The sequence below is a fragment of the Micromys minutus genome (genome assembly GCF_963924665.1).
Source record: "Micromys minutus genome assembly, chromosome: 2".
In the NCBI taxonomy this organism is placed as follows: domain Eukaryota; kingdom Metazoa; phylum Chordata; class Mammalia; order Rodentia; family Muridae; genus Micromys; species Micromys minutus.
The window spans coordinates 66,713,117-66,735,092 of NC_137971.1; the positions used below are offsets into that span (position 1 = coordinate 66,713,117).

Sequence of the window (21,976 nt, forward strand, 5' to 3'; positions counted from 1 at the left end):
TCAGAGGTTCAGTCCATTATCATCAAGGTGGGAGCATGGCAGTGTCCTGGCAGACATGGTACAGGAGGAGCTGAGAGTTCTACATCTTCATCTGAATGCTGCTAGTAGGATACTCACTTCCAGGCAGCTAGGATGAAGGTCTTAAAGCCCACCCCCACAGCAACACACCTACTGCAACATGGCCACACCTCCAAATAGTGCCACTTCCTGGGACAAACATACACAAACCATCACACCGAGGGATTACGTCCCATCTCTGAAGAACTTCATGAAATCAGCAGGAATTCTTTTTTAAACCAAGAATTGAGACAGGCTTTAATTACTTTTGTTTTATTTATGAATCAAATGCCTTTAAGCATTGTTATTACCATAGGGGGACAAATGTCAGAAGAGGACCTTGGTCCAATGACTGGGTATTTCTGAAGGAGTTTATGTGGGTAGTTTTGTGGGCATCCCGAGTAAGGGTCACACTTGGGCAGATTACATGCAGGACTGGCTGAGAGTCAGAACAGCTGCAGCTGTAATTTTCTCTGGCACAGTTGCTTGGGTTGAGCCATACTATTGATTGCCAGGAATGCCAGGATACATGTGAAGCAGGAAGGGTACCCCATCGTACAGATTTCCAAGTGGGTCTCCCAGTCTCAGCTCGTGTGACTGACCTATGTGCTGAGGTCCATGTGAATTTGATTACTAGCCGTGACAGAGTGCCTTGTAGGACATGTTCTGACTCAATTATACTGGGGCCACCAGCATTGGTTTAACTTGGGTGGCTATATGAACTATGGGTTTCACTCTGCTCAGGGCTCATGAAAGCATGGAGGTGGGTTGTTTTGAAAGTAATGATTTTTTTTTTTAAATTGGCATTGTGGATGTGTACGTATGTGTGCACACACACTCACATGCCAAAGTGTGCTCGTGAAAGTCGCAAGATAACTTTCCAGTGTTGGTTCTCTCCTCCTACCATGGGGATCCTGTGGGGGTCCTGTGGGGGTCCTGTGGGGGTCCCTGCAAACTCCAAGTCCAGCAGTGGAACGATCCAAGGAGAGGCAAGAATGAAACGCCGTTCAGTCCGACTCTAGTTAGCCATCACTGATTCACACTTAATGGAGTCTGGCACCAGACAGTGCAGTTTAACCATATTTAACCACAGCACAATTTTAGGGGGAAAGTTTCCAGATGACAACTCAGTCCCCTGTGTACAACAAAATAAGACGTATTTATAGTGAAACTTTTTACTAAGTACATATGGCTTCTCCCTTTAAGATGGGCTCTGTTGACTCAGAAACAATGCTCAGGATTAGCCCGGCCCTAAAATGACAGAGGAGTTACTTAAACTGTTCTAAAATGTGAGCGCCATCACTCATAAGAATGGGTTTATGAACTGAGAAACAATGCTCAAGATTGGGTGGGAAGGGTTCTGGGACAAACAGGTCTAACAGGCTGGGGGATTCCGGTAAAGCCTGGTCCTAAAGCAAAGGACCACCGTGTTGTAAACTCCATCATTTCCAAGCATTCTGGGTGGAAGACAAGTAAACATCTCGTTTTTCTGAAGAGACAAGCCCGCCTGTTTAACTTTTCTGGCTTCTCTGGCACTTATCTGTGTGAACAAGGACTTCTTATTCATGACATCGATCCTAGGGATTGATCTCAGATTGACAGGCTAGGTGGCAGTCACTTTAATCTACTAAGGCATCTTGCTGGCCTGAGGCAAGTTTCTTTTGAAATGCTTGCTTGGCTGAGCTGAAATAAGAAAAGCACATTATTTCAACCTGTGTCCTGATTTTAGGCAACCTCTGAGTAACCCCAAACATCCTAAGACATCCTAGAAGAATGCTCAGGAACATTGTGTCAGGTAGGTAGGGGTGAGGTAAATAAGATCCCTATGAAATGTCACCTGGGTTGTTGTGGTGTCATCGGGGGTGGCCTCTGTGGCATGCATGTAGCTCAGTGCTGATCTTCCATTCCACTCCTAGATACACAAGGGTATCAAGCTGGAGATGCAGGGGACTAGAGAGCCCAGAACTGGGGCCAGTCACTTGATGGCAGCCCAGCATCACCCTTCATAGAAGATGACAGCTAAGACTTTGTGAAGAGAGTTCTTACAGAGCTGTGGGAGCTACTGTGGGCAGGTGTTTGCAGGAGGAATGGGGAGAGAAACATCTGGAAAAAACAAAGCTGAGATAGGGTAATTCTTACTCCCTCTGCAAGCAGAAATGGAGTGGGAAACACGTCTCAGGAGTTCTCAAAGTGAAGAAATTATCCCAACATCTGCTGAAACATTCAGACAGACTTCATTTCCGGCTGTTGCCAGAGGTGTAGGGCTGTGGTGATGGGTTCTGCTGTAGAGGAGCGCGATTGAGCTCAGCTTGGAATACAGCGAGGAGAGGGAGTTTATAAGCAAGAAGCAGGGCTAGGAGTGGAAAGTCATGGATGGGGAACATCTAGGGTAAGGGGGAATCTGGCTAAGCTGCTGCACCAGGATTCTTTCCTCAACAGGCTAACTAGACATCTGCTGGACTAGGAGTCTCGCTATCAGAGGATCCGGTCAGGCGGTGGTCAAGGTTTGGGAGTAGGGGTGGATTATAGCCAAACCAGCTTAGTAATATCTACAACCAAAACTTCAACAGATTTATTTAGTTGAAGGATCTAATTGCACCCCCATGAATTTGCTGTCCCCCACCTCCTCTGCTGGCCATCCCCCTTCCCATCTTCTCTCCTAGATGTATAGCCAAAGCTGACCTTGAACTCACTATGTGGTTCAGGTTGCCTTTGAACTCAAGAACTTTCTTTGTCAGCACCCCTGAGTGCCGGGATCACAGGTCTGCACCATTCAAAAATTTTCTTTTAACAGCAAGATTTCTACTAACATGGCACATTGCAAACATTAAAAACAGAACAGTAACTGTCAAGGGAGACTGGCAACTCCTGTGGAAACTGTGGTTACATGCAAATGCACGTGTATGTGGTGTCTGCTTGGACTCTCGAACATACCAGTCTGCAGAGGTTTCCGCGCCTATGTGTGGAGGCTTGTATTCTGTTTGGAGACAGGGTTTTTATGCTGTAGCCAAAATTGGCCTGACAACTTTCTCCCTATCCCTACAGACCTAGAACTTCAATGATTCCCCTACCTCAGCCTCCCAAATGGGGATTACAGGCATGAGCCACCATGTACAATTTTAAATGTAGCTTTAGACATTCGGAATATCAATGGGAAAGCTCAGGAATTTCACGTGGGGTTGTAATCCTGCACGGATGGCAGGTGCCCTGGGTTCCCCTTGTGAAAAGAGGATGGATGGTCCAGAACTTCTCATGGTTTCTCTTTGCTGTGGGGTGACTTCTGAAACCTGGCTGTGGAGACAGTCTCTTCTGGGGTAACTAGAAGGAATTTGAAACAGAAAGGTAAGATGGCTCGGGGAGTCAAGGTACCTTCTGACGAGGTTGCAGCCCAAGTCGAATCTCTTCACATACATGATGGATGGAGAGAATCACATCTTGTCCTCTGACCTCTGCGTGTATGCTGTTGCACAACATGCCACCCCAGAACCCCCAAAAATAACTGTGGGCTTTTTGGTTGTTTGTTTGTTGTTTAAAGCAAATGTAGGCAAGGTGACCTAGCAACAAACCTGGACATGAGTTTAATCTCTGGAACCCGTGTAAAGGTGGAAGGAGAGACCCGTCTGCATAGAGCCGTCCTCCGGTCTCCACGCATGTGCGGAGGCTTTTGCATGCCCTTCCCACACCCCACTGATAAATACACTAAATTTAACAAAAGAGAGAAAGAGAAAAAAATACAAACTAGTAACAAAACACAGTATTGGTTAGTGTTTGGGGGCGGTGTAGACATGTCTGAGTGGGAGGGGTAGGGGGTATGCTACAGGTGGGAGCAAAAAGAAAGGGAAGAAAATTGTCTATTTTAATAAATCAAACCAGTTAATGTAATGGCAAGCTGATTTTCATTGTCACCCACACAGTAGGGCTTCACATCCTGGGATGGTAAGAGTATCCATTTGTTTTCCCTCGGATGGTAAGAGTATCCGTTTATTTTATTCTCAGGTTGTACTCAGACTATCTCTACTTCGCAAGTTCAAATAAATCTGCAGACGACTTCCACGAGAAAGTGACGGAGGCTCTGCAGCTGTTTGAAAATTGCATGCTGGATTATTCACTGCGCGCCTGTGTCTACAACAACACCCTGAACAATGCCATGCCTGTACGTATTCACCCAGCCAGCCCGTACAGAGCAGGCACACTCTGCCGCTATTATATGCAGGGGGGCATTGCGAACAGGGTTTCAGTGTGGAGACCGGGGTGGGGGAAACAGCGCATTTGAACGAGCAGATGAAACAGGACCGGCTGCCACTGAGCAGTGGCTGAGAGAGGGGTGACCGCAGCTGGGGCCTGTGAGCCTGCTGTCACTGTCCTTCCTTGCCTGTCACTCAGACACTTTCACGCATCCCCTCCCTCTCCTAGAGACCCAGCGTGCACGGAGGAGGGCTGCCATGTAGTAAGGCTCTGAACGCAGCTCTGCAGTTAAGAGTTGGCAGACAGGACACCCGGTCCTCAGATTGTTTCAGAGCATCTCTATAGCACTGGGGTCTTTATGGGCTTTCAGAATTACCCACCGGTGACTGAATGCTCCAGCAAGCTCTTCACTGAAGAATGTTCTCTCCGCCCCTTTTGCTATTCTCCTCTGAAGGAATACAGCTAACATTCCAGCCTTATGTAAAAGCTCTTGCTGGTGGTGAATCCAGTTAAGTTGCCTGAGGTCACATCTCCCGTGCAAGGCTCCCAGGTCTAAGTGCTTCTCCAGCAGGGACCTTGCATCTAGCCATCCGCCCATGTATGGTCATGTCCCATATGGGGCATTCACAGATGTAGATGGGTCACTGTAGATGATTAACATCCCCCACCTCAGAGCAGTGAGGCTGGGGGTGGAGAGGAGATGTCAGTCCCTCTGCTTGGCTACTCTGTCCATCTTTTCTTAAGTCAGGGCCAGTGAGTAGGACTCTGGACTGTCTTCTTATATGCATTGTAGTTTGGCAAGGAAGACTCAACGTGTATACATTCATACAACAAGACAGTCAGGCAAGCTTTGGAGGCAGACGGTAGTGTGGGTTCGTTCTGGCTTTTCCCGGCTTTGCTCATGTGTCTTAGCCTTTCTGAAATTTAATTGCTTTATTCTAGGCTGTTATAGGGACTTGAGAGTGAGAGTCGTTCCCATGTGCCATATGACAAGCCACGGTGCTGCACCCTGGCACACGTAGGCAGAGCCCACCAAGGGGTGAAAGCGCTCCAACCTGATAGAAAAGTGACGGACTCTGCCATCATTGGCTGCCCAGCAGCCTAGGGCTGTGCCTTGAGGCACGCCCCCTATTGCTAGGGCTTGCTTTTACAGTGGGGCTACCAAGGCTCTGCCAGGTTGCCTCTGTAGCCAGCTACGCAGAAGATGAGGGAAATCCAAAGCCCAAGTCTAGGCTTTGAAACTCCAGCTTGCTTCAGGGCTCTGGTGTGTCTCCAGAAGCCTCTCCTTTAGCAGTTGCTGTATAGCAGGATATGGAGGGTGGCGGAAGGCAGGTGGTTGGCTAAGAGAATTCGGATGTGCCTGGATGCAGCCTGCCTCAGGGTTGCTTCCACCCTGGTCCTTTTGGAATTTCCTGGGTTTGACGATGCCATGAACTCTCAATACAAGCCTGCAATGTAGGTGGAATGAGAAGGGGGAGAGAGGCAGTAACAGTTCTCTCTTTGCGAGGTCTCCTGAGAATTTGGAGAACAGATTTAACTCCTACCAGCCTATGTTGGTTGGGTAGAGAGAGAGAGAGGCAGGGCTTTGGAAGTCCTGACTCAGGCACAGTTGGATTTAATAGCTGTGAACCAGGGCTTCTCCTGCTCTGCAAAGGATCAACATCTGATACAAGCAGATCCGGATGTGGTGATATTTTCATCCCACCCTGAGGCATGCCCTAGGAAATGCAGAGCCAAGCTCCAAGCATTCTGGCGGCCTCTAAATAGGCTTCCTAGAGACAGGATATCCTCAGCTACTTCCTCCCACAGAGAAGAGGGGGCGTGGCTGGTGTACTTCCTCTCTTTGCTGTCTTCAGGCCAACTGAACATGGGAACACCCTTGTGACTGGGCTGGAAGTTCATGGGTTTCTGTGTGATTCTCTCCACCTTGGGGTGTGCTAGATACATCCTTAATTAATGTTTGTCAAGTCCACTGGTGAGAGATGGGACGTATCTAACTTCAGTTTGTTGCTCACTGGGTACTATCCTAGACTTTAGCTCCATACTGATCTCCGAAGTCGTTTCCAGTGAGGCCACTGAGGCTCACTGAAAGTGTTCCCCTGCGGCTAACAGTAGTTCTGAAAGCCTTTGCAATCTGTTTTTCTTTCCTTGCTCTTACAAATGGTTCTGAGACAGCAGAAGGAATACACTCTCAATTTCACTTACAGACCTAGCATGACAGTACATTGCTTAGCACCTCTTGTCTAAGAGAGAGCTCCAGGGATGTGGCAGGGGACAGGGTGGCCAAAGTCCAGGAGGGACTTTTTATAGGAAAAGGAATGGGCACTTAGGAACTGTGAGGACTCTACTTTGAGAGATGGGTTTTTTTTTTTCCCATCTGGGGTGGGAAGAAAGTTCCCTTCTAGCTGCTGGTGCATACCATCTACAGCATGGGGGATGTGGTTAGTCCCCCGAGTTCTGACACAGCAGGTGTGCCTGTTACAGATATCCCTGCACAGTCTATATTAAGGCCTTCATATTACACCTCCCTGCCAATGGGCCTCTTCCTTTCCCTACAGTCTCTCCTGCCCCATCATTGTGTTATGGTCATACACCCCCAACTCCTATTTAGGTCCTCAGGTGGCCTTTGAGCAGGGCTCATAGAGAGAGGTCCCTGAGAACTGGTTAGAATGCAAGGCTCCTCCTAGATGTCACACATGGAGAGTTCAGCTGTGGATGCTCATCGAAGCCATGGGGGAGATGGGGAAGAATGTAGATGTGAAGACCTGTCTGGCCTAACAAGCCTTCTGCGTGTGCTCCGCTATGGGACCAAGCTTGAGAGCCTTCTCCCTTCAGATCTTTCTTTACTCTGACCCATTTTTCCCCTCTACCCTACCTTCACCCCATAATGGGTGTTATGGTTGGTGATGACAGATGTCTGTTCCTCTATGAGTTCAGAGGTTTTTCTGAGCAGTCAGGGCCATGTCTGTTAAGTGGCCTCACATCTCCAGTGCCTAGTGTGGTGCCTGATACACTGTGTGAATGCACCGGATTTGCTAAACGAATGAAGAAGTGAATATCTGAGTGGGGAGTTGGGAGACAGAAGAGAGGGAAGGAGAATTTGGGTGGTACCTGTCTGGGGCAGAGTTGGACCTGTGACTGGTTTAGCCCCAAACTGGATCCCCTCAGGTTCTTTCTAAACCCCTTCTAGATGCCTTCTGGAATTCCCATGAGATGGTCCTCATTGGTCTTTAGAGTCCTCAAGGCACTTCTTAGGACCCTGTTCCTCCCTAAGGTGTTCCCTAGGCTCCCCATTAGGTGCTCCCTGCCCCCCTGAGGCACCTCAGAACCCCATAGGGTGCTCACTCTGTACCAGTGCTTCTTTGTGTTGGAACAAGTGTCACATCCACGAGGGACTTAGCTTTGTCATGAGTTAGCTGCTAAATCTGGGCAGACAGCTCTGCTGTCCTGGTCTCTGGTTCTTTGTCAGTGAGTCACCAAGTATCCACAAGCTCAAAGGCTTCCCTCTGCCTTGGTGGTTTCTGATTTTACATGGATTGGGCTCTCGCTCTAAATAGCTTCTCTACATTGGTTCTGTTTTGGTTCTTGTTCTATTTCGGTTCCCTCCTTATGCTGGACAGACGTGGGGGAAACGAGACTTTGTCTGCTGCTGTCTTAGGGTGTCTTAATGGTTCCTAATCACAGGGTGGTGCTCTTGCATGCATGGATGGTGTTTCCAAGGGACCCAGAGCACTTCTGGCTGAGGGAGAGGATTCTAGAACCAGTGGATTGGAAATACGCTCACTCCTTGGAGCTAGCGAGTATGTTGGAATCCCAAATCTGCCTAAAGGGAAGGACCTGTACTTTCAGGACTCGACAGGTCTTTGAGGGCAGTGGTGGACTTTTACTAAGATGGTTTTAAAGGATGTTCTGTCACCAGGGCAGATGCAGGGACAGAATCCAGCTACTCTAAACACTGGTGACAGTCCCTGACATTTTCTTCCTTTCCCATGGAAGAGTTGTCAAGTTATAAAGAAGACATGAACTTGTGAGGCCAAGCTGGCTGTAAGCTGGCTGGGAAGAGATGGAAAAAAGCCTATCAGCTCCTGACCCAGCATGGTGTTCACATGCCTACTCCACGCTGCAGGCTACCTGTGCATGTTTTACTGGAACTGAGGCATGCTTGGTCTTTTCAGTCTAGCTTGAAGTCTTGATGAGCTGGCGTAAAGTGGTACCAAAGCAAGGTTTAGATGCCAGCTAATGGATTTTGGAGGCAACTTAGCTATTTGCTCTAATTGTTTTCCTTCCTTTGCATCTTTCTGAATAGTTAGAAAAAAATGATGAAATGGAAAAAAAAACAGTGAGAGATGAAACCAGTAATTACCTTTGTGCACTTGGTCAGGTGTTTCTTTAGTGTGTTAACACTGAGTTCAGCAGTTTCACCAAGAGCCACCATGGATGCTGACACATGGTTTTGCCCAAGGTGACTTGATGCCCCTGCCCCCAGGAATTGCAAAATCAAGTTTGTCGGGGAGAATGAAGAAGGGTGTTTGCCTCAAAACCATGAAGGAGGAGCTATGGAGGAAGAATTAACTAGGAGCTGAAAGCAGCTTCCAAATGGAGAGGCCCAAGTTCCTGAACCAGGGCCAGCCAGGACCTGCTCACGGCTTTACAAAGTACATGACCATGACAGCCAGAGGACAGAATGTAGAAGTGATTGATGGGAGACCAATCCAGGAGCCTGTGGGTGTTTAGCAAGTGCTATTGGGAGTGGACAAAGAGAGGGGTATGATTAGGGAGGTGGCTGGGGTAAGTCACTCTCCCTGATGACACCAACTGTGAGTTCTGGGGCAATGTCACCAACCATCTTCAAGTTTGGTTTTAGAATAGGGTTCACAGGACACACCAAAGGCTGCTGTGACCATGGCCACAACTCACGGCATGGCAAGGATTCAGAGTCACATCAGTGAGAGAAAGTGAATGGGCAGAGCCAGACCACTTCTCCCTTCAGAGTCAGGGTGGGGAGGGTTGCCAGAGTCTCCTAAGCATGGTAGATGCATGATCACATGACCACAATGATGAAACTTGTAACCCCAAGCTTTGCTGTCCAGAGTTTTTATTGGGGCTCCATCACGTTCAGAGACCTTCATCGGAAGTCACTGTGTTAACTTGACATTTTAGGGAAACAAACTTGCTCCTTTTGAACAATGCAAGCCAGGGAGGGGCTTTAGCAATCACCTTCCAGGGCAGAGGGCAGAAACCAGACCCATCTGTCAGTGGGCCGTTTGCTCCTAGCTTGCAGTTTGACATGAGAGAAGAAACCGGGTAAGGATTTGATATGAGTTGGAAGAAAGGAGGCAGGCTTTCCCCCTCCCTCACACTTACGTTCGGGGGACATCACACACTTTCATGGCCATGATTGTCCTTATATATTACAGTGTCCAAGTTGCCTTTGAGGTGTCTGGTTTTGACTTTTCACAGCCTGATGTGACTGATGGCAGAGAGACCCATGTTATACAAAGAACTTGTATGCCCTTGAGATTCTTCCTGTGCCTCTGACTTGTGACGAGAGGTTAGAGCTACCCATTGCAAAGACTAATGCAACCCTAAGGATAGGGCTCCTATGTGCATGTGGCAGAGAGCACCTTGTATTAAGATTGGACTTTGGAAGGTAATCAGTTGCTAAGGTGACTGTTATTTTACAGAGAGATGTCCATCATGCTTTGGGAAAGAGCCTTCCAGTACTGGAGAAGGTTTTCTTGCAGTAATATCCTCTTCCTCCTTCCTAGGTGAGGCTCCAGGTTGGTCTCTATGCTGTGTACCTTCTGGATTGGCTCACTGTCTTCAGTAAGGAGCAGTTCCTCATTCTACGTCTAGAAGACCATGCATCTAATGTCAAGTTCACCATGCACAAGGTCTTCCAGTTTTTAAACCTGGGTATGTGTCATGCTTCAGACAGTGGGGCTTAGCATGCTCTACAGGGATATGCTTTCTCATGGTTGTGTGTTTTTTGTGGTGTGCATGTGTGCATGTGTGTGTGTGTGTGTGTGTGTGTGTGTGTGTGTGTGTGTACAGGTAAGATGTCAACATTGGTATCATCCTCTGATGTCTCATTGAACCCAGCTTGCTGTCTTGGTTAGACTGACTATATAGGGAGTGTGAGGGTCTGCCTATCTTTTTCTTCCCAGTGTAGAGATTATAGGCACACGCTGCCTCACCCAGACTTTTAGGGGCATGATGTGGATTTAAACTCAGGTCCTCATGCAGAACAAACACTTTTGAACACTTCACCCTCTAAGGGAGTTTCTCCCCTTCCCCATGGCATATGCGTTCTTTATGGGGACTCTAGGTTAAGTGTAAAATGGGAAGAGCTGGGCTATGTGAGGCAGAGACGCCTGAAGAGGTATCTGGAGAGGAGGCATTCATCTGAGATCTTTCACCTTGGCTGAAGGAAGCCTAGTCCAGATCAGGAAATGACTGTATCCCAGAGGGGAAGATATGTACTGTCACAAGGGGCTTAGTAATGATGTGGGACCTGCACTGCTGAGGAACCAGAGAGGTATCAATGAAAGAGAAGAGGAGATGGATCGAATTCTGAAACTGCTCAAGTAGGTGGCTAGGACAGCCCTACAGGGACATGCAATGTGGAGGTCTGACTGTCACAGTGGTTCCTAGTGCTATGACCCTTTATTACAGGTCCTCATGCTGTGGTGACTCCTAACCATAATATTATTTTTGTTGCTACCTCATTACTGTAATTTTGCTGTAGTTGAAAATTGTAATGTAAAGACTTTTGGAGATAGACACTTGCCAAAGGGGTTGTGACCCACAGATTGAGAATGGCTGAAGTACCACATGGTGGCAGGCTATGCTTGGGAGTCTCTGGAGTCAGAGACTCATGGCCACCTTCAGCCTGAGGATACCAGCTCCGATAACTGACCATGCCACAGGTTGGCAGAGGCACATGCATGCAGAGGTGAGGTGTGCTGCCTGGGTGTGGATAATTCACTCAAGAACAACTGTGGAGGCTGTAAATATCAGGCTAGGTCTCTTTTCTTCACAGGACATTATCTATAGTTCCATTTAATAATGCTGCTTAGGAATTTTGTTACCTGAATATTTCTTGAAATATATCTGGCCACCAATAGAATTCAGAACTCTTAGGCAGCGAATTAACGTTTTTTTTTTTTTTTTTTTTTTTTCCTACAAGGGACAGAAATGTAAGGTCAGTTTTCTGTCTTGTATAACCCTGAGACACTGGACTGTGAGAATGATTTTGGTTGGCTCCTACAGGCTTGGGGTCCAGAAGCATTAGGAGCTGGTGGTCTAGTGACCAGAGGTTGAGCCAGTGAGCAGCTGACGACCCAGATGTTTGGGATGATACAGTAGAGCATCATTTGTAGCCCCTGCTGGCCTTCTCTGGGGTATCTCCCCACAATACAATTGCTACAGGTCCAGGGACCACCATTCCTTCTGACACATCTGTCACATGGAGAAAGAGGAGGCAGAGTTCACTCAGACCCAAGCCCTTTTGTCACTCAGGAACCCAAACTAGAAATTATGATGGCAGAGTTGCAAGAAACAAAAGTCCCTGTTCATAGTTACTTAAGACAAGTGATGGGCCTTGAAGGTAGCCCATGCAGAGTAGATGGACATGAACTCTTAGGTGGCCCAAAGATGAAGGGACACCATCTCACTGCTAGCAGGGCTTCCTGATGGCCAGCAAGAGCCTGGGCTCTAGAATTGCTTTGCAGTGTCCAATAGTTTCTCCCTTCCGTGGTTTCTTCAAGTGAATCCAACTTTATCTTTTTCATTTTAAAAAAAGATTTATTTGTTTTATTTTATGCTTATGTTTGTATGTACATGTGTGTATCACATGTGTGCCTGGAGCCTTCAGAAGTCAGAGGGGGTATCAGATTTCCTAGAAATGGAGTTATGGAGAATCGTAAGCTCCTTGTAGGGACTGGGATTGAAGTTAGGTCCTCTGCAAGAACAAGTGCTATTAACCACTAAGCCATCTTTCCAGTCCAAGCACATCTTCTGATGGGAAAGCTGTGGCTGAGCATGAAGGTCAGTCAGGACTCATATGAAGTCCCCCTTCACTTCAAGGGACACCTACAGCTTTACAGGGCCATGTTTCTTCTCATTCTAGGGCCTCTAAGTGAGAAGCAAGAAGCTTTGATGACCAAGAGCCCTGCGTCCAACACACGACGTCCTGAGGATCGTAGTCTGGGACCCATGTGGCCGATCACCCAGGAGATTCTGCGGGATTTCTATGGGCCTTTCAACAAAAGGCTGGCACAGGTCTTGCATGATGAGGCATTTGCCTGGAAGACAACATGAGAACTGAGTCCCTTCTGAAGACACTGGGCTCACTGACTCTGTCATTGCCATGACTTCAAAAGTCTCCAGGTAGAAAACTGTCACCCACAGTGTGGAGAAAATCATTGGAGCCCCACCCAATCTTCTCCTAAGGCACCTGTTGTGGGAATTACTTTTGAAAATTTCCTTGCCATGTTCAGCAGCTCTGCTCTTGACTACTAGGCTCTTCCACCTGAAGCCTTGGAAAATACACTTGGGGTAGGCTTCTGTCTGTTCCCAGAGGGCCTAGGATCTCAGAAGAGCAATGGAGCTATGTCACCCAGTGGGTAGGAAGAGAAAGCTATGGGAGTCCACAGACCAGCCTTGCCTTTCTTCCTCCAGGAGAGTCTGTCTGGGGGTAGGGTCAGACGGCTCTGGCATCCGATTAAGGCCATGCTCTTGGGCTGTCCTTCACATGTTATATCCCAGCAGACCTTGCATAAATTGATAACCCCATGTGGGCAGAGAATGGAGCTGCTTGGAGAATGGAGGCTCTTTCAGTTTGGTTCATAACCCCAGGTCAGTCCTTCAGCGACATCAGAAACAAGCCCTGTTCCCTTTGCTGGGCTCAGAAGAAACTCAGAAGTCAGCTTTTGGCACCAGGCTCATCTCTCTGACCTGTTTTGCCCATAGACTTTATTTATACCCAACATCAGGAACATTTTTAAACTAACTGCTTCTTGCATTTGGCTGGCCCTTCCTGTCTTCTGCTCCTGGAGGTTTTCCTCAAGGAATCCGGTTTGTATTTGGAAAAGGATGTTTTGTTGTTAATGCCAGAATAGAACAACCTCAAGGCATCGAACAGTTGGTGCAAAAGGAAGCGAAGCCCTCCCCATTTGTGGAGGGTCACTGGAGAAGTCGAAGATGCTTCAGTTTTTGGTTCCGGCTAGTTACAGGCTCTCACCATCTTCCTGTTGGAGGCTTTTATCCACATCCTTGGTCATGTATTGCCAAAGTTCTGTAACTCACTAAAGGTGAGTCTCAAGACACCCACATCCTCACAAACTAAGCTTGGGCCACATGTGGTGTGACTAGGAGACAGCTTTGCTTTTTATGGACCTTTCCAGGCCTGTTAGCAGCTTGGTTTCCAATTGATATGCTGAAAGTCTTGTCATTTTTTTTCAAGACCCCAGGGAATATTAGAGAGAACAGCTTAAGCCCATTTGTCACACAGGACGAGGTGGGAATGTCACAAAGCTTTTCATGGGAGCTTTGCCAGGGGATGTTACCCATGAAGCTGTGTTCTCAGGTCAGGATCCTGTCCACCAGCGTCAGAGCGTGCACACACCGCATGCCCAACTGTCACTTGGACATGTGAGAGAAGCCGGACTTGGGCAGCAGGAGGATGTGCAGTTGCTCAGCTGTGTGAGTCCTTCTGTATTCCATCCTTGTTGGAAATGGGACTCTCAGCCCACTGGAAGGTTCAGGGAGAGCTCTGGGCGTCAGCATGGACTGGGCCAGTTCTGTTACTGAAGGAGCCGTGTGTCTTGAGGCCTGTGTTCCAGGACAATTCCTCCTTCTCTCACGTGGCCACTTGGCTCAGCAGCCAGTGGGAAAGTCTGGCCTGAGCACAAGGATGCTTTGGGAAGAAATGATTGTGTGTGTGTGTGTGTGTGTGTGTGTGTGTGTGTGTGTGTGTGTGAAAGAGAGAGAGAGAGAGAGAGAGAGAGAGAGAGAGAGAGAGAGAGAGAGAGAGAGAGTATTTATTTGGAATACTGTGTGTGTGTGTGTGTGTGTGTGTGTGTGTGTGTACTGAGCGTGACCCTCTCAGCTGTCTTGCTGATGGGACTTCTCCATTAGAGACATGATGCCTTTATGAATTAATTTCTTCACCATTTAGCCTGTCATTTCCAGGACATATCTTACTGTCCCACACCAACCACGACTATGAGATTTTTTTCTTGCGCACTCCTATGCATGTGAATAACATGTAGCGTAATTCTGCTTCTTACAGAAGTATTGCCAAAGGTCTTATTTCCAATATTATTTGGTTCATTGCTGATCTTTTTATACATGCAGCCCCTCCATTTCTGCCATCCTTGGCCATCCAGACCCAGTTTTCTCTCCACTGGTCCCTCCCCGGGGATCACCAGCACTGCTTTAGCTCGGTTGAAGTCCCCTCATGTTGAGAGCACAGGCAGTGTTTTGGGTGACAGCTCTCAAGCCTGTTACCCCAAACCAAAGTGAAACACAGACCTGGTACCGAAGACACTTTGTATTCCCAAAGCTGTGTGCCAGGGTGTATAAAACCTTCCCTCCCTCCCTTGTCGTGTAAGGTATGATATGTGAGTCACATTTATTCTGTACTTTTATTCGTATTTAAAATAAATAAAGATGGACCCACACAACTGGTGCCTGCTGAGAGCCAGCCTTCCATCACAAGCTTGCCGGCCACTTGTTCCCATGCTGGTCTGGGTGTGCGTGTGAGCGAGCAAGCCCCTGGGTGAGAAGGTCAGTACTTTACCGGAATCTTCACTGATACAGGATCTCATCACAAAGAGCTGGGTTGTAGTGCTCACAGCAGAGACAGCCCCAGAGCAGACACAGCCATACTCGTTTCCTGAAATTCCTGTCAATGCCTGCTGTGATTGGGAGTCAGGGTGGGAGGTTCTGTCCAGCATCAAGTGCCCTCCATGTGGTCTTCAGACCTAGGAATGGAAGACTGAGGTAACCAGTGACCTTAAGAACTTGAGTTTGAAATCCTTGGTGCCTCTGAGTGTGTCTCATCCCTAGGTAGGCAGGGTCTTGCTGGCACCCAGGGAGCATGGGTGGGCTTGGAGAAGGAGAGGATGAACAAAGTAACACACCTTCTTCCAATGAAGTTCCACCCCTTAAAGGTTCCACAGCTTTCCTGACCAGCACCAACAGCTGAAGTGGTCAACCGTGGGAGCCAATGGGGACATTTCACATTCATTCGCCACACGACACGTTTACTGTCACTGTTCATATGTAAGTCTGCGTTCAGGGGCCAGTACATTGGTTTCCCTATGGCGTCTTTCCATGGCTTCCCAGTGCTTGTTCTTTGACTTCCTCTTCACGTGACCATCTCTCTGTGTGGGTCCCCCATACCTTGTCCTCTTTTCATAAAAATGCCAGTGACACCGTTAAGGGTCTAATTTAATTTCACAACCCTTTCAAAGGACTTTCCTTCTGTATTCAGGCTCAACCCATGCGGGACATCAACACATCAGTTTGGGGAGAGAAGCAGTTGCAGAGAGGGCTTATTTCCTACCTCAAAGCTCGGTATGGTAGGTATGAACAGAGGACAGAATGGCCCTTTGGTGATTTCCCACGGTTCTGGGACCCTTCTCCCCAGCACTGCTCCTTATCGTGGTATGTTGAGTGTGAGGCTAGACTCAGCACACTGGAACTGGCTTCCCTCAGCAAGAATGCCCCTGCCTAGAGAGGCTAGAGGATGGTGGATTCGGAAGCCGGACAGGCCAGGGCATACCTCCGAAAGCTAGAGGTGCCTCTCCCTGTAGCTCTCCCCTACCCTTGCTGCTAGGAAACAGGCTTGCAAGCCTCACAGCCGGGGGGGGGGGTGCTGTGCAGGATGGTATTCATCTGTCGGGGTGGAGACCTCATCCCCAGGAGAGCCTTGGGCCCTGTGGGTGAGGCCAATCGAGTGGAGACTTGCAAGAAAAATTAGCTTTGAGGAGTTTGGTTTTTCCTGAACTTTGGGACCAGCTCCCCTGGGGGGCACCAGGAAAGGAATGCAGTGTGTCAGGGACTGCACTTGAGTGAAATTCTTAGCCACTGCGGCAACAAATCATTTTAGCTGGAATGCCTGGCTCTCCCAGAGAGCTTTGAGGAGTAACCCCCTTTGTCCAGGCCTTTGGAAGAATGACCTTTAACCTCCCTAGCATCTATCCCTGTGATGGCCTCAGGCTGGTCTGGCTTCTGTGACCTCAGCCCCTTCTCATTGATGACTAATGTCACCATGGTGACTTCAAACACAGTGAATTTCTCACCCTACAGTCCCGGGGGGGGGGGGGGGCAGCAGTCTCACCAGGCAGGAACCATAGTCTGAGGCAGGGTGCAGCTAGGCTACATCTCCTGGGACCCCAGGGCAAGCTGTGCCCAGGCCTTTCCCGGCTTTGAGAGGCTGCCAGGCACTTTGGCTAGTAGACTTTTTTCTAGAGTGCCATATTTAGACTGTTTGCTTCCCTGGTCACATGGCCTCTGTTCACACCCCGCCTCTCATTAGGACTGCGAGAGTTACACAGGATAATCTGTGGCTACTGCCCCATCTTAAGATCTCACCCACAGAGTGTTCTGGCACCTGCATTGTGGGCAGGTTCTGGTACCTGTGTTGTGGACATCTTCAGATGCTATCATGTAGCTGACCACAGGAGAGCGGTCTTGGGTGCTGGCCAGGCCAGCAAGTGGGATGCATCAGGTGCCCAGTGACTGGTCCCTTGTAGTTTTACCATGGGGGACCTTAACGTGATGGAAGGGGCAGCAGCTCACTGAAGGCTCTGAGGTAATACCTAGTATTCTGTGATGGGGGAGGTGGGACAGGAGTCTCAGATACAAGTCCTTTGGCTATTCCTTTCCTCAGGAAGCTCACCTGAACAAGTACTGTGCACCAAGGCAGATCTTCTTGGCTGTATGAGAAGCGTCTCTCAAGGGCTGCTGGTTGCCTTTGCTTTTCAGTGCTTGCAAGTCAACTCTGGCACTTCCTCGGTTGCAAACACTGGGCAGCTTTGAGGTTCTAAAGCCTGGTTGTTGCTGAGTTCATAATGTGACAGAGACAACTGGTTATAAAAATTATGAAAATAAAATTCTCTCTTAGTTCCCATGAGAGCTCTGAGCTTACAGCCTTCCTGCCCCCAGCTTTTGCTAGGCTGACCTCCAACCCCATTGGCATCCATCTATATAACGGCCCAGGCTGGCCTTGCCTTCCTGACCTCTTTTGGCCAGCATCCTGTTCTTTTTCTTCCTTGGCTGCCAAGCAGGGCTCAGGCAGAAGGGACAGTTTATGGGTAGCCATGGGGTCCTTGGAACGTAAGGTTACTGTCCCAGGAGGAATGCATAGGTTCACTCATGGGTGACTTCCAGGTACCATGCCAAACATGGATATTGGCTGAAGAGGAGTAAGAATGTGCCTCAGTTGCCACCTGTAAGTGGGTGTGCCCTGCCCAGGGTCTTCAGGGCAGTAGGAAAATGAATGAACTCCTGTCTTGGCAGCCATGATAGCAGCTCTGTGTTGGGGCCTAACCACAGACATGAAATGAATTTTCTATTCTATCATAGAGAACCCCTTACTGGGGCAGCAGTCTTGGGGAGTCACACTTCTTCTGGGCTTTCATGGGGTTCATAAGAAGCTCCTTGTACTTTGAAAGGCCTGAGGAGAGCTGGGCCCTGGTCATATCTAGCAGCAGATGGGTCTCAGTGAAGGATGAAATATGGGTCATAAATACACATGTGGCTCACCCAAGGCAAAATAATGAGGTGACCACAGGGACAGAACTTGGCAGGTTCTTGAAGAATCCCTTCCTGGATAAATACAGGAAGACTGGGTCTTGGGAATGGGGGTGAGGGGGCACCTTTTCCTTACGGATAGGATGCTCTGGTTGGCCCTTTCAAATTCCATTCTTCCAGGATAGCATGAAAGAAGAGGGTGAGCCTGGGGAAGGCCCATGTCCCAGCAAATCCACTTTGTAACCATGGAGATGCTGCAGTTCTGATGTCCTCATGAGTGGGTATCAGAGTTAACAAGCACAAACTGAATATCAGAGAGACTGCACACCTGCCTGAAGTCACCAAGTACAGGTCTGCGGAAAGGAGTTGCGCAATGCCAACTTCCAGGTCAACGCTTTTAGCCCTGGTGCTATTCTGTGTGAGCTTGGCATCCTGGTGTTTCTGACTGTCATAACTCACCTTCTATTTAGGTCTTATTTCAAATGCCCTCAGCTGCTTCTGGGGTCACCCAGGCTGGGGAGTCTGGATGGTGACAAACTTCTTCATAGGAACCAAAGCACATTAAAGACATTTGCTTCACTCAAAGGCTTGCCGAGCTGAGCCTCAGATGACAGAGGTGCCCTCCCTTTCCTGCCCTAGGGTGGATGGCTCATGGGCTAAGTTTCCCACACAGACAGGCTACTGGGGGCTGGCCTATGGTGAGGTGTCCCCCAGGACCTGAGTCATAGTCTAAAGAGAAGGTTTCCACCCTCTGGCCTCAGGCCTGCCTGGGTGGCACCAAGGTACACACCCTAGCTAGAACTTGTTCAAAGAACTAGCATTTCATTTTCTCAGTAAATATTTTCTGAACATCTACTTTGCACAAGGCACTGGGCCAGGCAATGGGCGAGGCCGGCCCCGTAGTTCATGTGCATGTTCTTCTAGATTTTCTATTTTCAGGATGCGTTAGTGGGTCCTCCGTGTGTGCTGGCCTTTGAGAGAGAGCGGAACAAGCCCCAGCCACATGGAGCCTGGTGCTGCTGAGGACAAAAGTTGGTCCTTTTACCCCAAGTATCTCAGAAATCTGACAGCCATGAAGAGAGCAGATGGGGACAGTGAGACCTTCCATCCGAGGCTTCTGCACCCACTGCCTTACCTTCTGTACTTTGTCACTTCCCTGTGCACTCAGTCCCCACACCAGGCTTGATAGCATGGCTAGAAACTCTGACCTGGCTTCCCCCAGGCAGAGTAAGCTTGCCTCTCCAGCGTGCCCAGGCCCTGCTGAAGCCCGTACTGGCACTGGGTTCCTGCTGAGTCTCAGTCTCCACTCTACCCTGGATGAGACCCACAGCACATGCCCCATCTACCCTCAGAAGGCGCTGTCTTCCTCTAAAAGCCCAACTGGACAGCAAGTACCCAAGACCCTCAAGAATAATAACATTTAACCAACACGGGGAGGTCTCGGGCTGAGCGGTGGAGGTTTATTTGAAGGAACCACACTCAAGGTGAGAGGCTCCCAATGTAGGTTTGTGGGAACAAGAGCGTGGATAAGAGGGGTCAGCCCTGGAGGGAGCTCAGCCTGAAGGCTAAGGTAAGCTCTGTGTGGGAGTGTCGTGCAGGAAGATTTTCACCATCTTTGTCATTTAGGCTGCAGAGGCCACCCGGGACCCCAGAGGGTGCACCAGCCTGGAATTCTGGCCCTGAGCTGGGAGTTCCATGAGAGAGGCTGTGGCATCAGGGACTGGTGAAGACAGGCTGGGGAAAGGCTGTTTGAGCTGGTGTACTGGGGCCCACTGCTGCAGGCGTGAATAGAGTAGGAGGAGACACAGTCACCATTGTGGCTGGTGGATGACCTGCAAGGGGTTAACGTTTCAGAAGAAAGAAGCTGTCCGAGAGGCCTGTGTGGCTAAGAACCTGAGCTAGAATTGACATCTGTGGAGGGCACCTGCCATCCACCTGAGGGGCTGTGCCAGCTTTGTTAAGCCAAACGTCACCCACCCCAGAAGGAATCCCTACCAAGCAAGCATGCTGTGTCCCTGTATTTTGAACCCACCAGCATCACTGGAGAGCAATCCTTTTTCTCCCTGTTAAATCAGAACCTAATGGTTTCCAGTTTGCTCCTGGGCTGTGCTGAGAGTCACTTATATGCAAAGACACCAGTGCAAAGTCCAGGAGGAGCCTCTCCACCTCCCTTATCCCTTAGGGCAGGTAGGTGCCAGACAACAAAGGCAAGTTATGTTCCCCCAACACCCCATTTGAAACCACTCAATGGCACACCACCTACTTGCTTGAGAACAGTCAAAAGTTCTTACTCCCCTTTTCTCTCTCCCTCCTGGAAACCCTGGGTGTCACGGTGTATGGTGGCCCATCTCCATGGTGGAGCTATGAATGACAAGCTTTTTCTAAGGGACCTCTAAACTGGCCTCACCAAACCCAAGTGAGGGATAGGAGACATTTGACATTCTTTCCCTCTGCAGCCTCACAGCCTCACGTGGCTCTCCTGGACTCATCACTGTCAACCCCTGCCTCACACTAACTGTGATACTCTCTTCTTTGGAGCCCTGACAACCTCAGCTCATGCAGGATGAAGTGGGAAGACCTGCCCATCTCTCTACCCAGTAGCTCCTTCAGACTTCAGCTTCTCCTACTCACCCTCATTTTAGCTCCAGCTGCTGCCTTCTGTGCCCTGGGCATCCTTGCTTCACCAGCCTTCCAGTCCTGAGACATGGTGGTTGGCATGCATAAGTGTGTGTGTGTGTGTGTGTGTGTGTGTGTGTGTGTGTGTGTGTGTTCCAATCCATAAGGTTGGCTTCCATTATCTGATGAATGAAATGGCAAATGATTGGGGGAGGGGTCAAAGGCAAAATGACCCAAGGCAAAGATGAGATGTGGAGCTGATACCATGGTGGGAGGGGGGTCCAGCTGGGCCATTATCTGTAATGGAGTTAGTCTGGCGTCTTGGCTAACCTTAATTGCCAATGTGACTTAGCCTAGAGTCATCTGAGAGAATCCTCAGTTGAGATCTTGCCTAGCTCATATTGGTCTCTGTGTGTTTGTGAGGGGCTGTCTTGATTATTAATTGATCTGGGAAGGTCTAGCCTACTATGGGCAGCTCCTTTTCTGAGCAGGTAGTCCCAAGCTACGTAAGAAAGCTAAGCATAAGGCAGTGAGCGGTGATCCTCTATGGTTTCTGCTTGAGTTCCTGTCCTGACTTCCTTAATGATGTTCTGTGACCTAGAAATGTCAGCCCCTCCTCAACACACCAAGTTGCATTAAGAGCACATAGCAACAGAGTAAAACTAGGACTTTAGGCATCCGGGATAGGGTGGTAATTCTACCTAACATCGAACATGTCTACCTGTCATCGAACAGTTCTTAAACACGTAAATCACTGTATGGTGCTGAAACTTGAACCCAGGGCTTTGCAACGCTACTAAACATGTTTTTACTTAGGACATGTGAAGTACACATTTGTCTGTCTCTTCCCGTAAGGCAGAGCCTTTTCTTAGCGTAGGTCTACAGAGTTATCCACGTCGGATGAGACAGCAGAGTTTTCCCATTTCCTTTGCTTCTCGTGGGGGCTTGGGAACTGGGGGGTGTTTGCAAAGCCACCGGGAGCACACACACTTGTTATTTGTGGTGATGATGACCCTCTCCTGGTTTCCAGCCAGACCTTCACTTAGGCACTTGCACATTTTGTGTCAGGCTTGTGTGCACCTATGTGGCTTGTGGGGGCCAGAGCTTGACTTCTGCTTCTTTCTCAGTCACTCCCCACTTTCATTTTTCCTTTTCTATTTTTATGTGTGTGGGGGGAGGGGAGGCAGACAGAGGAAGAAAGAGACACATCGAGAAAATATATGTTGCCGCTTCCTGTGATCTTGAGTGATGTTAAGACTGTAATTAAGTCTGTAAAGGCTCCTGCAACTAGCCAGTTTGAAAAACTGCTGATTTGTCTAATATTTAATTAAATAGTGTTTTTATAATGTCTAAA

General features: G+C 48.8%; 1 protein-coding gene across 1 annotated transcript in view; it reads left to right on the forward strand.

The window, feature by feature from the left end:
* The window catches only part of CHST15 (carbohydrate sulfotransferase 15), a 61,295-nt gene extending 46,416 nt beyond the window's left edge, over positions 1-14,879 (forward strand). Inside the window, exons 7-9 of the mRNA XM_080911181.1 lie at positions 4,054-4,210; positions 10,011-10,158; positions 12,374-14,879. Coding sequence (XP_080767307.1) covers positions 4,054-4,210; positions 10,011-10,158; positions 12,374-12,564 — 496 coding nt within the window. The 3' untranslated portion in view covers positions 12,565-14,879. The remainder of the gene's footprint in view (positions 1-4,053; positions 4,211-10,010; positions 10,159-12,373) is intronic.
* Positions 14,880-21,976: the final 7,097 nt, after the last annotated feature.